At 37.4% G+C, this 18,776-nt stretch overlaps 1 protein-coding gene across 7 annotated transcripts in view; it reads right to left on the bottom strand.

The window, feature by feature from the left end:
- smoc1 (SPARC related modular calcium binding 1) overlaps positions 1–18,776 on the bottom strand; it is a 103,646-nt gene that overhangs the window by 45,195 nt on the left and 39,675 nt on the right. For 5 of the 7 annotated variants that reach the window (XM_066694975.1, XM_066694973.1, XM_066694972.1 and 2 more), the window contains exons 2-7: positions 18,131–18,296; positions 17,032–17,112; positions 13,424–13,536; positions 11,456–11,555; positions 9,212–9,262; positions 7,863–7,910 (exon numbers count right to left, since the gene is read on the bottom strand). In XM_066694975.1, the coding sequence (XP_066551072.1) occupies positions 7,863–7,910; positions 9,212–9,262; positions 11,456–11,555; positions 13,424–13,536; positions 17,032–17,112; positions 18,131–18,296 (559 nt within the window). The remainder of the gene's footprint in view (positions 1–7,862; positions 7,911–9,211; positions 9,263–11,455; positions 11,556–13,423; positions 13,537–17,031; positions 17,113–18,130; positions 18,297–18,776) is intronic. The other 2 variants (XM_066694977.1, XM_066694978.1) reach the window with 1 other exon arrangement.

The following is an 18,776-nucleotide window of genomic DNA, read 5'->3' as shown; positions in this document are numbered from 1 at the left end:
TAGAATTAGGTGAAGGCAGATGGGAGGAAGAAAAGGCCTCCAAAACACTTCTGGTCTGATTCCCTACACCCTACGACACACATATAGTTCTAACCAAAATCTCAATTTAATGTTGGTAGAGTACAGAGTAGATAAAATATTAATGTAGGTGATACTCAATGGCAAAAAAAGTAACTGGTCACAAGAACGTACAAATTACTACAGAAAAAGCCAAAGTTCATACGGTGACTGTGGAATCACACGAGGTTCAAGACTCCTTGAAGCAGGCAAGAAAAGCACACCTCAGGCTCCTGAGTTTAAAAGAGAGATTAGTTTTCCAAAGAATGGGACACTTCTTAACCAAAAAGGCCAACAAAAACAATCTTGCAACACACCCTCCTGCAGCGCTTAGATTAACCCGGGTCTCACTGACAGTGTTGTTTTGATATAAGGATAACCAAGTTAGTACAGCAATGCACAATATGTCAGGGAGTTTCTATTAGTGTAGAGAATAAGAAAGTAGGATAGTTTGCCGAGAACTGTATGGCACTCAAGGGTTGTGGCAAATATGGACCTGGATCGAATCACTGTTTTATTGTTCAGTGTTTTTCTACTGTCCCAGGAGCATACAAAACATTTACAGCTTTAAGCAACTTTATGGAATATGGTGACAATATAAGATTATGTTGCAGGAGTAGGCTGTAGGAATATAAAGCACATGTATGGGACAGACCATGTACATACTGAAATACATAATTAATTCTGTAAATCAAAGCAAAGATCTCCCTATGGCACAACTTTGCTTGGCTGTTGCAATGCCACATTTCCAGGGAAGACCAAATCCTCAGTATCTTTGCTTTTTTCAATTCTGTATCACATTGTGCCCACTTCTCAGCACTGTACAATTTACTGCCTCTAAAGTGACGTAACTGTTTTACAACCACCCTAGAGCAGGTGACGCTCATATTCACACTTTTTTTCCAGGTGATTTATGTGTGCTAGAGGGCAATACTGCCAGCGTACAATTAAAGGTTTTCAAAAATTAAAAACACATTAAGTAAAGCTCCAGGGGGATATGATTGGACCCTTTATATACTGTAGAACCCACAGCCATGTAATAGTTTTCACAGAGAGATGCAGCCTGCAGTACAGTTCAAGATGAGATCTATTTCATGGTCCTATTCTAAATGTTTTAGTAGGTGTCCACCAAACGATGTTTCATTACACTTTATTGACTCATGAACTAGAATGCACACATACAAATATAAACACAGATACACACACATAAATTACAAACAAATGCACACACACACTAACATATTATATTTCTACATAGTATATATACACATACATACATACTATATATACATACAATATGTATACTATATATATACACACACACACACTTCCTTTCACTTCCTGTACTTGTCACATATAAACCAATTTTAAAGATTATAAACAAAAACCTTTTCAGAACTGCTTGTAAACTTTAAAACATTTCTTTAACTCCGAATAGAGTTGTACTCAAAGTACTCAATGGCTCTTTACAGTGACAGAACGTTGCTCTGGACATTGCTCGAAAAGGAAAAGTAACCTTACTTACCAAGCCTGGGCAGCTACCTACTTTTCCTATATCATCTGTGCTTGTGCCATGTGGGTTTCAAACACATACTGCTGAACCTGAGTGGTAAGCTGGCTCCTCTTCTGGAGGCTCCAGATGAGGATAAATTGGGTCAGATACACAGAAAGCATGTGACATTTCCAGGCGTACATGAGATGAGACCAGAGCCATTTAAAATATTCTCCACTTATTATATTTTGGGGATGATGAACATAGACCTGATACAGCTGTTTTCAGCCATCTAGTCAAAGAAAGGGTTAAATAAATGCCAAATCAGGTAGTTTATTATTATTATCTTATTATAAATATATATTTTTTACCAGCTTAAAGATTTCTTTATGCACCTGCCTAAAAATACAAGGTATGTGCATACAATCTTGGGAAACATCCAAGAATAATTTAAAATACCGAGATTGTCTGGCACACTAAAGCAGTACCCAATCTAATGAGGGCTCTGGGGTTTTCACACTTACTACCAGCTCATAAAGATAAATTATTAGTTCTCAGTTACCAAATGACAAATTGACTTTTGCAGGATTTTATCATCATCAGTGCCTTAATGATTAAACTGGGGGAGGATTAGCTTAAATACATTGGAGGGGGGATAGGGGGCACAGATGAAACAATTGTCTACTAGAATATCATAACATCTGGCTCTTTGCCATGCCCATATAAAATAAAATTTACAAAATCAAAGACACAGCAATATGCAATAACATTTGAATTGTACAATATTTTCTACATTATAAAACAAGTTTCCTTGACTTACAAAATCAACAGGTAACATAAGGCTGAATAGAGTCTGTAAATGCAATCAAAGAACAGATTGTTAACATAGGAAGAGAGACTGACACTGAGATGTGAGGTGGTTGTCTGTTTTCTAAACTTTCAGAGCAAGTCTTATCATCAGCAAATTGTTAGCAAGTAGGAGGAGTATTGCTGTAGGCGTTTGGTCAGAAGGAAAATGAATCAAAATCTATTACTTTTAACACTGGGTCCATGATATAAAGAAATGGATATCTTTATAAAAAGGCTGACTGTGCAGAACTGGTTTAGAAGGTCTATAAACCAAGAAAATCCCCCATGTGTCCTCCGAGGACACAAGCTGGCTTTACAGTGGAAAAAAGACTCAGCGCACATTGTTAGTATAGCTGCTGTCACTATCAACATTAATCTCGTCTCATCTGTCAAACCAATATTGAGCACAAATAGAAATCCAAACCGAATCAGTGGGTTATAGTAGCATCTCTAATCTGTCAGAGAAATTGGGTAAACACTCTTCATTAATTACATTATTAATGAATTGAACATTTTGTTACATCACATAAACAGTGAATTTGAAGTTTATCGAAGTTTAAAATCATGGCTCCTTTGGGAAACCTCCAAAAACAAAAATAAAAACCAGGTGTAGACCAGCAATGTTGCCTTGAAATGTGAAGTCATTCTTGCTGAATACAAGAGTTTTAAAAAGGGTTTAACTACTGTAATTCATAGTTAAATCTATTACAAACAACACTGCTGAACATAATTACAGCTTTGAACTTCAAACTGACAAAAAAAAATAATCAAGGAGAACAACAAGGATAGCTTTATTGTGGAGCAGCTGTTATCTTTCAATTTGAAAACTGATCGCAAAGGGAGTATGGAACATTACTTCTCAACCAGGTAGCAGCTGAAACCTTATACCACTTCCTCTTTTGTCTTTCACAACAAAGGAGAAGCCTTTCTCTGTGAGTATCAGACTGTCTTTAGCTTTCGTGATCCACCAAGTGTAATTTTTGCTCGACATTCGACGTGATCAAGGCTCAACCATGTTTTGAGCATTGTTTTTCTGTTTTTATTCTAAATATCTTTTTCTTATCTGTGATGCCATGTCAGAAACCCTCTGACCGCCAGTCCTGGCTCTGGAGACGGAGATGGAGACGGAAGCCCCCTGAGAAGCCCCCAGCTTTCCCTGACTTCCTGTGGCATATATATTTATAAGGAACTACCGATGAAATAAAATTTCTCTGTATTCGCTGTTAAACTGTAACTAGCGCACTCACCAAAATTTACTCATTTACTCAATGTAATCATGTGTTAGTAGGAACGTGTAAGTATCTGTGATTTTTCTGTTCTCTCCCATCATTTTAGTAACATTTAAAATGAAAAAGAATTACTTTCATCACAATCATGGCCACTGTAAATATCCCAAAGCAGAGCTCTTCTGTGATTCAGGAACGTTTGAACAATTACTAGACAACAGAAGGACAACATCTTAAGAGCACAGCACACTTTATTCATAGACTTCTACTAAACACATGAGTCTATATACACCAATTATTTTGGTGAGCACACTAGTTCCCCTTTAAGTATTCTCACTTCTGGTGGCTATTTTCAGCACCAAATGCCTTTTGGCTATCAACCAGTCCTACACTTCATTTGCTAGGGATTTCTGAAACAGCATGGAACCTAGAATTACAATGCAAAAGGCCATGTTTTCTCTGCATACTTCACTGCATATAATATAAAGTGTTACTTAGGTTACTGTGGTAGAAGAAAACTGTAATCCAAAGGTTTTTAGCTTGCCAAGAATCAATACTGTGTAGTGATGGGTTTCTTCTAAGGGGAAAAACTTAATTGCACATACTACAACTTTTCACTGATCTTCAGCTCTTCATAAAGTGTTCTTATTAATTTGATGCCTAAGTTGTATATGGCTGTTTGGCTGTGCCAGTATGTAGTATAAGATGAACAGTGGAAGTAATGTAATTGTACTATAAGAAGGAACTCCTACAGTACAATAGGTTTCAGGGATACCCCCCCTCCCCTTAGGAAAGACTGAGAAGTATCTTATTTAATGCAGCCTTCTCTGGTCTTCATTGATTTGCACTGAATATTTCAATTCATCTAATGGATTTTACCGATGCCAGTATACACACATTAAGCACTGTCCTGCTAGTTTCCATTCAGCGGTCCATTCGTTAGACCTTTCAGTCCTTTCTGTCTTTTCAAAATGTATTTCTACAGCTACGTTTTCCCATGTTTTCTTTACTTTTCCAGATTTGTTGAGAACAGTATATCCAACAAAACGTCAGCGTGAGAATGATGTCTCGGCAGGTTCGTGGTCAAATCTCTCTTACCACTGTAAAAAGGATAATTTTCCCCAAAATGTGCCAACATCTGGATCAAAGTTGAATCAGTTAAACTCAAGGAACTTAAACTTGAATTTATGTAAGAAACTGTACAGAAATGTACAGAAACTTCTTTTGAATGTGTTTCAAAGTGTTGCTTTCAGTGATTTAAAGTTTATAATTATACAATTATTCAGAACTACCTATTGAGCACTGCCACTACTGAGAAACACCAGTGGGACACTAAAGCAATCCAGAAACTTTGTCCAAAAGAGCGTGATAAAATGATTTTGGCCAACACCTACAGTCTGACTCCATTCTATGCCATTACTAAACTGCCTTTTTAATTTATCACTGCCACCAGCCTTTTGCAGTGTCTGATTTATTATATTTGACCTGTACTCAGATCTGATAAACGACTCCTTAATTTCTCAACAGAAATGAAAACTTAACAAAACCGCATTCAACTCTTGGCTAAGGTTAAACACCAAGTGCCAATGCTTTGATCAAAGCAGACAGCGGGAAAGCTACTGCTTTATACAATGAAGTAGGGAAGGACTGCCAGACATACGATTCTTCCTTCTGCTTGCTAAATACCAACATTTGTCTTTTAAAACCATTCCTTTTAATTTCTTATAGTCCCAGATTACCTGACACCCACTTTCTATATTATAGATCTTACAGTTCAATAAAAAAACTCTTCTTTCGAAGAATTGTCCCCTCAGCATGTTTAATGGACATTAAACAACAGTCAGTCCACATCTATTCTTAAAACCCAGTCACATATGCCACCAACTGCTGGGATGCAGCTCAAAGGGATATGAATTAATGCCAACATTATTTTATGTTACTGTACATTATAATTACAGTGTTCAAACTGGAGGTCAGACTCAAACAATATATATATATACACACACACCTGGGGAATAATGTATGTACATGTCACTGGCTATACTTATAGCCCATAAATAATACGTGTTATTAATGGAATGGAACAAAATCTGTCTTAATTCTATTTACACATAGTTCAAAAGTGTCCACAGACTAATAAATAAAATAATAATATAATATGCAATTCCAACAACCTTTATATTGCATATCAAAATAAATTCCTAAAGGGAACCTTTTAAAGTTTCCTTCACTTTAAATGTGATGAAAAAAAGAAAATGTCAATAACCACCAATAACTTGCCTATTTTAACACAAGATCTAGCATGTCTCCCTGCTTTTCTGAATCAGATATAAATGCAATACAAACAGGCTATTGTGCATGCCTTAAGGTAAGTGTGTAGGGTATTAATTTAACTGAATAATAGAGACACTAGGATAACTGGATTTTGTATGGCAAGTCCAGCCCAACACCTTGCCATCATACACACAGCTTGAAGGCTGGATGGGGTTCTGAAGACAAACCACCCTTTCACATGTCACCACAAGCTGATATGAATTGATGTGGATTGTATCCTTATTCTGGCCACGCTGAAATTGAAGATACCCTTGTTGATATATTCGATTAAATGTAATCCTTTTGTGATTCATAGCCTCCTATACATGTTCCCATTATTGACCACCTTAATTTGTAGCACCCACACACATTCACCCCATTTGTGGTTCTGGAATAATTTTACTTTATTAAAGCTATGTTTTTGACAGGCAAGCCTTGACATTTATGAAGAAATACGTATTTATCCCATTAAACTGAACAAATGTATATGTTATGAATGCTTATTTTGTGGAAATGAATTCCTAAATATCTAATCTTTTCTACATATTTGTTAAAATCCTTTTGCTGTAGTTGCAGAGCTAAACTGACAAATGTTTCACAGTCATATTTCACTGTATATCCTCCCTTACGTTCTTGATCAGATCACACCCAGTTTCTCCTGTAGAGCTTAAGATCAGGACTATGGAGGAAGTGGATCCGTATATATATATATATATACTTTAATTAAGATGATAACAGAAGAACAAATAGTGATTTAGGGCATTTGGTGGTATTTTTCAGTTTCTTATTAAATGTACACATTTGCAGTTAATGTTTTTCTTTGCTCATGGTGGAACAACAGCATGTGTGAATACAAATATGTTGGAATATCAAGTCATCGGTGGAGTAAAAGTATCATATTCAATAACTGCCTGCCATTTGCAAAATGCAGTTATCGTTGCTGGAAACTTGCCCTTGAAATGTCATGACTTTTGAAGACCATGTGAGGTGATAATGCAAACTGCCTAGCATTGAAAACTTCCTCTAAATGGGTGTTAAACATGGAAGTCTTCCACCAGCTGTGTTCAAATTCAGGACACACACTGGAAGTCATAGGAAGTTACGCAGTTTAATAGGGATGGAGGTTGTTAAATAATATCAAATTAGAAAGGAAAAAAAACGTACTTAAAATTATTTTTTAACAGTTATTCATATTTCAAACTCATAATGGGTTAAATTGGAGCTTTGACTAATGGGCAGTTAATACGGCAAATACGCTAAGTCGAAACCAGATGAAAGACCACACTATTGATACAAAACAATTCATTAACAAAACAATGAAAAGGAAAACCCTTTTCTTTCTTTGAACAAACAGAACTGTCAAGAACCTGTATCAATCACTGTGAAATTTGCCATTAGATTCTATTGAAATTGACAAAGAGCTGGTTTCACAATTTAGTAGTCATGGACTGCTCTATGTAACTTGATGTAGAGTAGTCCAAGAGTAGTGCAAGTCGAGGTCTTTGAAGTCAACCAAAAATGTTCCAATAAAAAGTTAAGCTTGCAATGTTAATATGACCTGCTTGATCTTTCAATTCCCACCCTAAGTAATGTGAATACTTTTGCAAACTGTATCCAAACCTATTGTTTATGAATGGCATTTTCAGTTTGGGTTAAGACAGCAGACACTGACAAACAACTGCCCTGTGGCTGAGCAGCTACGATTTTAAGCAATACTTCTGTCGGACCAACAAACTATCTGTGTCTCTACACTGCTATTGGAAAAAATGCATTTGACCTTCCTTGCCAGTAGCCAGCCCCTCTCAAACTCCCCTTCTGCCTGTTAACCCACTCTTAACCCACCATCAGCCCTATTTACATTAAGGAGAGAGAGTACTACCCAAGCACCCACTTAGTTTGTGAAAGAAATGAGGATCTCAACTCACCTTTTCTCCCAGAGCTAGGCTGCCCCGACGGCTTATCAGTTACTGAACCTTGAAAAAAAAAGCACAGCCTTTACAACAAAACTTCATCTTCAGCCCTTGTGAATCAGTAGGTGAACCGTAGATTCCCACAGATCATAAAGTACATTTCTTTCTGCAATTACAAGTAAGGCTGCCAGCTTCATGAATTTTATTTCCATTCACTCTGCCTGCTTTTGAGGCTGTTAATCCTCATTGTTAAACCAAATCGGTTTCAGAACAAATTCTCGAACATCCAGTGATGACCAAGAAGAGGCTAAAGGGTACTTTAAAGCCAGAGTTTACATGGCTTCAATAAAAGTGAGCACAGTTACTATTGTTTGATTCTGCAGAATAAGCCAGTAGATACACTGAGAATGGAAAACGGAAATACTGCTGAAACTGCTGAAAATGTACGTAATGCTCACTAGATTTTTAGGTTATATATATATATATATATATATATATATATATATATATAACCTAAAAATCTATTTCACAGTTTGTTGTTTGGCATTAGAGATGTTTAAAGGCATGTAGTACTGGTAGGAATACATTTCAAAAACTGGCAGCCCTTTTAATTATGAACATATACTGGTGGTGCAAGAGTATCAATAGCAAATACCACTTTTGATTAACAGTAATGTCTCAGCGTGTTGTGGCCCAAAGTGTTCTATAGCTCAGGAATGACTGTTGTAAAAAGCACATCTGATCAACTTCAAGCATGAACTCTACCTTTGCTAATCATTTACAGTACTTTGGTACATTTTACCCAAAGGATCCATCGTTTGATACATAAAACATATGGAGGATATAAAACAAAGCAAGTAAATGAGATCCATGCATTCTATATGCAATATATTTATGGAATATTTAAGAAAAAAAAAATATGATATAGTTTGTAATCATGACATCATGTTGTTTTTTTTTTTATCAGAAGAATTTCCAACTCGATAATTTCTGGAGTGCTCTCTTCTGGAACCATGCATTGTACACATTTTTTTCCATAAATCTGAAAACTTGCATCTGCTTGTCCAAATCAGTTCCATTCCAAAAAGCTACAAATCAAAAAGCATCATCTCAGTGGGTGTATTATAGTATCAATACACTACACATCTTAACATTTGGCAGCATGCTCCACTACAGTATTGCATTTTAACATCTGATTTGATATATGGATGTTGATTCAACGTAACGTGCACATTTCCTTGAGAAAGTCTGCATGCATGACCTTTCAGAGTATTTGCAGAACAGAAAAATATTATCGTCCTTTTTTCCTTTACAACAAATCAAAAAGTAAAAAATTAGTGAAAAGTCAATCATGAAATGAATACCTGACAATCCAATTGTCCCAGCATGAGATCCCATAAATTCACGGATGCTTCCTGCAAATGTATGCAAGATGATTCATTTCTCATTTAATTAGGGACTGATCAATACAGCAACTAATTTCACAATATCAATGATAAATGGTCAAGCTTAATGATCTTCTATATACAGATATATGTTTAGTTTTTTCTTGGTTTAAGTTTCTCCTGTGCGTTGCTTCCATATCAGTGGTTGGTATCCTTAACTAGTTATCAGTCACTGATTAGACAAAAATGTATACTTTTGCATGAAACAAAAATGAAAATATTGGACCTTATGCAGGACTGAGGAGGAATTTTTAAAAGTAGATGTATGTTATGTATATTTTTGTACAAAAGGTGAAATTGAAATACACAGACTTATTTTACTCATAAATCATTTTTTCTGTTCTGTGGACGGGGCTGGGTTGTTTAATTCTTGCATTTCATCACACGTTGTTAGGAAAATAGATAAACTCATATATTCAAATTTTAAAAATACATATTTAGTCTGGATTAACTGACCCTTCACTCACCACATCACCAAAAAACAACTGTATATTCCATATAATGAAACCAGGGTCTAATCGTCTTACAATGCAGTATAATCAAATATGATGCATTATTTTACACACTGTTTTGATCATATTGCTTATATTACTATTGTGAATGTTTTTATTGTGAATAAGAACTACCTTTCTGTGTAATAGCCTTTCCAATTTTCTAGCTGGTTAAACATTGTGAAATTGAAGTGAAAGAATAACTTGTGCCCAGACCAAACACATGGCAACCCAGTAGAAGCACAGTAATTGGTAGCAGGACAAAAGCTGCCATCAAGTATTTAGATTTGTAATTTGTAATCAAATGAAAGCTCTGAAGAGAACTGGATGAAATTAGACAGGGTGCTGTACAGCCTGGTGAAATGAATCCATTTTAAACTAAAACTTCAACCCAACCGCTAATCACAGATCCCAATTCCAGCTTTTCATTTGCCAAAGGTTTCTTGCCTTTTAGGCCATGGTAACCAGACAAAGTACTGTGATTGGCAGATGGGTCAAAGTTTTGATTCAGCCTGGGCCAGAGAAAACTCAAATGTCAGGGTATTGAGTGAGGATGTTTCCAGCTGAGTGTCTACACTTGAAAGTGGTTATATTAAAATGTGCAAAGTTATTTGGATGTTCTTCATTTGTTAAAGTCCCTGCTTTCCTTAAAGGTTGTATTTAAGTAAATATCAATATTAATACTAAGTCTCTGTTATTAGTTTTAAGATTATATATGTTGTCTTTGCAAAATCACCATTTGCCCCTGCATTGTAACCCTGATTACAAACATCTGTACATCTAGAGAGATGCTTCGTGGGGAGGAGTGAGAACCGTCTCACAGAGAGCCACTTTACAATCAGTAAAACTTGAGATCCAGAAAATGATAAAGCAAACTAAGCACACTTAATCCCAATATCAATAAGGTCAAATAGTGGTAAATGTAAATTTCTTATGAAATACTGCTCATTATATCTCTAAAGGTTTTATGTATGCACACAGTAGGTCAAGCAAGCCAACAAATGAATAAAAACAACAACTTGAGCGCAATCATAGAGGACTGTGATTAGTCAAATAATTGTATTTAATAATACACTTATATTTTAGCTCTCCAAAACCAAATACAATATCCCTTTTACAGCAGCACCTAATTAAGCACATTTTTTTATATATGGACATAATGCATGCCAAGTGCACGACAAATAAAATGGTAAGCTAATGCTTTTCCAAATGTATTTTATATGCACTAATTTTGTTAAAAATGAAAAGATCTCAATACTAAACCTGAAGGAAACACCTTCAAATAATGACAATTTCCTAATGATACAATACCATTAACTGAATATCTTGTGTGTATTTTAAAAATCGAAAGGAGCAATTAATAACCTTAAGGCCAGCTCTGCATGTCTAAATGGTAAAACTTCACAACAGAGTATCACTGGTTCCATTCACACACTGTCCAAAATTAGTTCCTCTGTAATTTCAGGAAAGTGCCTGGGCGCTTCTTTGGCTTCAGTTGGGAAAGTGCAGTCATTATTTTCAAAGTGTTACCATTCATTTCCATAATGTCAGTTCAAAAGCCTTCAAAAGTAGCAAAATATTAGAAATATGAGGCCAAAGTGGTTGAGGAAAGGGACAGGAATTCCAGATGGAGCCATTCTAATGTCTCCTTCACCCCCCCACCCCACAGTACCTGAACACACCGGTGTCCTGTTCTGCACCGAGGAGCCGCTTACTGGCTTCCCATCCGGAGTCACACACCAGCAGTAACCAGTCAGCGTGTGGCACTGCACCTGTGGAGAGAGGAGATATCCACTGAGCATTAAACCTTCTCAGGAACAGTATGGCCGCACCAACTGTGGCAGAAATATCAGCGTTGTCTTCATGATGACCCTGCAGGTCACCCTGTTTGTTCGTCACACAAATGACTCAAGGCATGAAAAATCTCACGCAACAGAGCATTATGGAAAGGTACCCTTAGGGAGAAGGATTTTTAAAAAACACCAACACGGCTTCTGTGGTTTTTCTACAAGTCGTGAAATATTCCTGTTTGAATTCGAGTTTAATCACAACAAGAAATAAAATCCTTTTACTAGCCATTTTAGCAGGTACATTATTTCACAGAATATACTACGGGGAAGTCTATAACCATTATTTGTTTACACTAGAATAGTCCCTCTGCAAATATTGTTGAACTGTCTGGCATTTTCTAGTTGATGTTTATTGGAGGCGATATAGCACTTAAGCTAAATAGCAGCTTCTCAAATGTGACTTGAAGCCCCCATTTGGGAAAAAGTCTAAGCAAACAACATCTAAATTACCACATCCTTCCCTAGGTGTGGCAGGCACTAAACAGAAAGTTCAAGAACAATTTCCATGTGTGATTGCCCTAATGCAAGTCCTGTATTTTAGATGTTAGAAAATGGCTGATCTCACAAGTACCATAAGAAATTTGCCTCTTATAATTAGATTAGTTGTTAATTATATTATCTTGTACTGAGTCAATGTGGCACCCTTATCATGTGCATAAGACAGGCTGTTGTTTTGCATGAGATGAAAACTACAGATAACTACCAACAAATTGTGTGTTCAAAAAACCTGCTATCCTTAATTTAGAATCTCTTACGTTACTGCCAACAAAGTGCACTGTTCCTATAAATGCTGGTTTAGCCGTGAATACAGAAGCATGCCATTGCTAGATGTCTGCACCATGGTTTTCATTACACACACACATATATATAGCATCAGATTTTATTTCCACTAATGTGTTGTAAATGGCTTAATGTGTTGAAGGAAACCAATTTGAAATCAATCTATTTAACAAATCTGTCACTAAAATATGCACATAAAAAGTAAACACACATAATTTTTATATTTGCATTCAATAAAATGCGTTACATTAAAAGCAGTTTTTGTGTAACATCATGCATCCAAATAGCAATCATCCTGGTGCCAGTACACTACAGGCCAAAATCTTGTTAGCAAGAAATATGTTTGACTGGGGGAGAGCACAAGATTACTGCTGAAAGAGTCTCACGGTTAAATGGCAGTCCAATGTGTGCTTTTATTAGGAAAACTGGACAACTGGCTTTTCTGAACAAAGCATTACTTTCTTTGTCTAATGATCTACTTATTATTATTTTTTAATTTATTTTAAGTGTAATCTTTACATAAATTGAATCAGTATTTTCCTGCCAAATCAGGGGTTATGATGCAGGAACTTTTAATGCCAATGCAGAAACATTTACGGTTTTCACCTCCTGCCAAAATATCTTGCGGTACGTGCGGAATACTGACTGCTTCCCCCCCCCAATTTCGATAGTAAAATAAAGTAATAGTGTAATGGTTTTGATTAAACATTTTTGTATATTGTAACATTTAAAAAGCCTTTACTTGACTTCGGAATATTTGTTCTGTGCAGAGAAACCAATGGTTCAAATTATTTTAGTAGCAGGACAAACAACCTCCCTCCACCTGTCCAGTGCTCCTATTTAAAGGAAGACATGACAGACTGCCGTTATTATTGCAGCTGGTTCAAGAGTGTCTATAGCATATTTGTGAAGAGTTCCCAGTCAGACACAATGGTTTCTGACCCTGACAGTATTCTGGTTGAAACTGGAATGCAGAAGGTCATGGTTTAAAGCATGATGGTAGAACTGACCTGTGCAAAAGAGCCGTCATCGTTGCACTCTGGGACAAAGATGGACTCCTGTGGCCTCTTTGCTTGCTCCAGGGCTTGGGACCTCTCTGCTCGGCACTTTGTCACCCCTGCATCTGGGATACAAACAAGGCTATACTGACTCATTACGTACCATCTGCCCCCATAATAACTCTGCAGCCAAATTCACTGTAGAGAGGACCTCCGGAGTCCTCAAACCAGCAATCAAGTCCGGGAAGAGATTGGTATAAATCAATAGTTCAATTAATTAAGATGAAGTCTGTCTTCCATTTATTCCAACAACCTACTAAGGCAAGTAGCACAGAGAGAGATTATATAGGTTCCCTGATTAATCTATTTAGATGCAAACAACAAGTGTGAGTTTCCTAAATGCTCCATCAGTTTTTACAATAATGTTTGTTCACATTTGAAAAGCCACTGCCTGTCCTAATGGTCATAAAGGAACTGTTTTTCAGTTGTTTCTGAAGCAGATGTTCTCAACACACTCAGATAAATTGTGAAATACCTGACTATCCTTCCATGTGAGTGATAACTGAGCTAAACGTGGGCTGAATGTGTAGCAATGATGAAGGGGCTCTTACTTTGAAGTGGTCCCGATATCTCAGTTCTTGAGGTTTTAATCGCTAGCATACTAAGGGGAATCTGAAGATCTGTGCGTATAATAATTCAAGATCAGCATTAAGAAAACATGCCAACTCCTCTGGGAGCATTCCAGGTGCCTGGAGGTATCGCTCTGATCCTAGAAGTTAAGTAAAATATTGAACCTTGGCAAGCTCAATTTAAATATCTTGAATGATTATGAATAGAATCAGTTTACATAGTATTATTATTATTTATGATAATAATATAAATAATTATAATGCTAATAAATGTGCAAAGTAATGTCTTTTGACGGTACATCTTTCAGGCTATAAAAAAAAATCTGTAAGCCAGCACTTGCTTCGGCAACAGAACAACTCAAGAAGAGTTTAAACTTTCCTCCATTGATGAATACGAGACAGTCGCATTCCAATGGACAGTCCCAAAAAGAGGGACACTGGAACACATGGGAACCAAAACAGCTCAATGTGAAGGGAAAAGATCTCGCAACATATCTGGTCATTACTCATTATAGTGTAATGCTGATGTATTTATCATGGTCACAGTTTCTGCACATTACCAAATGGCAGTGATTTATTACCAACACCTTCCTCCTCTCCTTGGCTGTTCTTACAATTTACCACAGACACATTTTTCATTACAGAATTAAAAGGATTATAATTTGTTATGCAGGAAGAAGGCAAGATTAGCTCCGGAGGAGTTCAGTTTTTATCTCAGAATGATCTGAATTTCATTGGAGCCTCAACAACTCCAATGAAATATCTGTACCAGTCATACATTACCTTCTTTGGCAGACATGGACTTAAGGATTGTACTTCCTTATTTCAGTAAAGACTTACACATGTCCAAAGTGACTGAGACATGAAAGTAATTGTGCTGTCCCTCCCCATATCCTCACTGCTATCTTAGAGGTATATTTAAAGAATAAAGGGTATTTTATCTACACTCATGCAATAAGGTAAATTGCCTAAACTGCAAAACAGCTTGAATGCCTGGTTGAGATGCTTTGCATTTTTATGCCACCTTTGAACATTTCTTTAAGATGCATCTGTTTAGATTACACCTGAAAACCAGTAAAATCTTCTCTGGTACCCTAATTTTAATCAATGCAGTTTATCTTTTATAGTGATGCTGTTCACCTTTAAATATTTTTACACCATGTACAATGTCTTGCTACTAAAATACAGTGAGGGAAAAAAGTATTTGATCCCCTGCTGATTTTGTACGTTTGCCCACTGACAAAGAAATGATCAGTCTATAATTTTAATGGTAGGTGTATTTTAACAGTGAGAGACAGAATAACAACAAAAAAAATCCAGAAAAACGCATTTCAAAAAAGTTATAAATTGATTTGCATCTTAATGAGGGAAATAAGTATTTGACCCCTTCGACTTAGTACTTGGTGGCAAAACCCTTGTTGGCAATCACAGAGGTCAGATGTTTCTTGTAGTTGGCCACCAGGTTTGCACACATCTCAGGAGGGATTTTGTCCCACTCCTCTTTGCAGATCCTCTCCAAGTCATTAAGGTTTCGAGGCTGACGTTTGGCAACTCAAACCTTCAGCTCCCTCCACAGATTTTCTATGGGATTAGGGTCTGGAGACTGGCTAGGCCACTACAGGACCTTAATGTGCTTCTTCTTGAGCTACTCCTTTGTTGCCTTGGCTGTGTGTTTTGGGTCATTGTCATGCTGGAATACCCATCCACGACCCATTTTCAGGAGGTACTCACCCAAGATTTGACGGTACATGGCCCCGTCCATCGTCCCTTTGATGCGGTGCAGTTGTCCTGTCCCCTTAGCAGAAAAACACCCCCAAAGCATAATGTTTCCACCTCCATGTTTGACGGTGGGGATGGTGTTCTTGGGGTCATAGGCAGCATTCCTCCTCCTCCAAACATGGCAAGTTGAGTTGATGCCAAAGAGCTCAATTTTGGTCTCATTTGACCACAACACTTTCACCCAGTTCTCCTCTGAATCATTCAGATGTTCATTGGCAAACTTCAGATGGGCCTGTACATGTGCTTTCTTGAGCAGGGGGCCTTGCGGGCGCTGCAGGATTTCAGTCCTTCACGGCATAGTGTGTTACCAATTGTTTTCTTGGTGACTATGGTCCCAGCTGCCTTGAGATCATTAACAAGATCCACCCGTGTAGTTCTGGGCTGATTCCTCACCGTTCTCATGATCATTGAAACTCCACGAGGTGGGATCTTGCATGGAGCCCCAGACCGAGGGAGACTGACTGTTATTTTGTGTTTCTTCCATTTGCGAATAATCGCACCAACTGTTGTCACCTTCTCAGCCCATTCCAGCCTTGTGTAGGTCTACAATCTTATAAATATAAAAGACATCTGGGAGCCAGAAATCTTGCTGATTGATAGGGGATCAAATACTTACCTCCCTCATTAACATGCAAATCAATTTATAACTTTTTTGAAATGCGTTTTTATGGATTTTTTTGTTGTTATTCTGTCTCTCACTGTTTAAATACACCTACCAATTTCTTTGTAAGTGGGCAAACGTACAAAATCAGTAGGGGATTAAATACTTTTTTCCCTCACTGTATATACTCCACCCTTTTCCCCAGAGAACTGTGCACAACTATAGTTAACTGGGCAGCTGTGAGAGGTACATTAGCTTTCCCAGCTATGCTGTAGCTGTTTGCACTGTGGACTGGCAGTTTGAAAATAAGATATTAGATTAACAAATTATGTTTTGGATGACTAGATGCCTACTTCAGCTGCAGCAGACAGTAAATTTGATATTTGACTATTCCAACTTAGTAGGTTAGAAGAGGAAATTAATAACAGAAAAGGAATACACATGCACCAATGCCAAAATACACAATACAATACAATTATATATATATATATATATATATATATATATATATATATATATATATATATATATATACACATACATATACACACACATACACACACTATATATATTTTTTTAAATGCATTTCCTTTGTCATCTCAAGTACATACCTCCCAGCTCCCGGTCCTTCCCATCCACGGATGCTGTTGGAGAGACAGCAGCTGGCTGATCGATACGAACCCAATTTTTTTCTAAAACAACGAGTACAGTTAGATTCTCATGTTAACATCTCCAGGTTCTTTTATGCACAACAAATGTCGCAAAGAGACAGACACATTTTCACAATTCCTGCAAAAAACCAACAACTTTCTTTTGACTATGGCAACTCTACTCATATACTCATTTAGCATTTTTTTCTTCAACTGAAAATGTGTTACTGCAAATGTGTTCTCTGCTTAGAACTGGGACTGCCTACTATAATTCAGCTAAGCCCAGCTGTACAAAGCCTGTGTCAATTGCAGGAGGAATTTACACAGTTACCACATGTCCTCTAAAACAATTTGCTCTCTCAGACACTGTGAGTTCACAGGACAGACAGCAGAGCTACAGACAGGCAGAATTACTGATGCAGCTCTCACGGATAACCCTTTAGGTTCACAGGAGTCCAGTCAGCTACAGGGTCAAAATGCTACCAGCCAAGGAAACCCAGGCTAACTCCTGCAGCTTCCAGCCAATTGGAAGATATTGAGAGCGGACACCTGCTCAAGCCACACTCCAAGAGGAGGCCCTTGCCTCACAGTTGAACCTCTGTGGCCCTGTTCTAACTCGGACAGCAGGATTTTCCCACCATTGGGAATTTTAAAAAACACCTTCAAATTACAGTGCTTTACAATGGAAGAAAGGCAACAGACATCACAGTTTTAAAGATAAAACCAGTAAATATTAACATTTAAAGTCTTCAATAAAACTTGTTTAACAAGAAATTAGTTACGAGAGTTCTTTTAACAAGACTGACATAAAACTCAACAGATTCAGAAGGTATGAGGTGAGGTCATCCCAAGTGTGCAACCATGGAGTCTGGAACAGCTGGACACAGAACATACATTTAGTGCATTGACATAGGGAGTGGTAAGAAGTTAATCAAAGTCCTAAAATCCATTCTGAATTGAACAGGTAGGAAGTGGAGCATAGATCAAAATTAAAGGTGAGATATGATCAAGGATAGGAATTGCCAACAGTGCTGCGAAACAAGAGACGGACGGTAAGTACCTTTACAGCGGCCGCGATGGGCCATAGTGAGCAAGCGATCCTTGCATCGTGCCCTCTGGAGATCGCAGCTAGTGTCGTAGCTCCGCCCATCAGAGCCACAGACGGGCTTCCCCTGAGAGCGTGGACAAGTGACACTGCAGTGGGCCTCCCGGTCTCCAATCAGCCACTGCAATGGAGGAAAAATTATCAAACTCAATTAATTTGTAAACGATTGTCAGACCATCTGGCGGCTGGTCTGAGGATGTACAGCCATGCATATGTAAACTAACTAGTTCGATCTTTTCGGGGTAACAACATTGCATACACTCGAGGGATATATTTCTAACAATGTGCCCAAGATCAAGGACATTCTTAAGAGGTTTATCTGCATTCACCCAGAACATAGACACAGACACATTATACCCGTCGGTCCTTTTGATGGTAACATCCAGACAGTTTTTCCACATTTGTAGGGATAGTATTGTTGTCTGGACAAAATCAGGCATTTTTTCCACAAATTATTTACAACTCAAAACGTTTCATCCTCTGACTGATGTCCCACAGCAGATTTTGAAGCACTAAGAATGTTTTCGAGATTCAATAGCACACATTAAAGCATTCCTGCTTGACAAGATATGGGGCACCAGGAAAATACATTTTATAGGAG

This window comes from Amia ocellicauda, chromosome 21, assembly GCF_036373705.1.
Source record: "Amia ocellicauda isolate fAmiCal2 chromosome 21, fAmiCal2.hap1, whole genome shotgun sequence".
Classification (NCBI taxonomy): domain Eukaryota; kingdom Metazoa; phylum Chordata; class Actinopteri; order Amiiformes; family Amiidae; genus Amia; species Amia ocellicauda.
The sequence above is the reverse complement of the archived record's forward strand: the minus strand, read 5'-3'. Positions and strand labels throughout refer to the sequence as shown.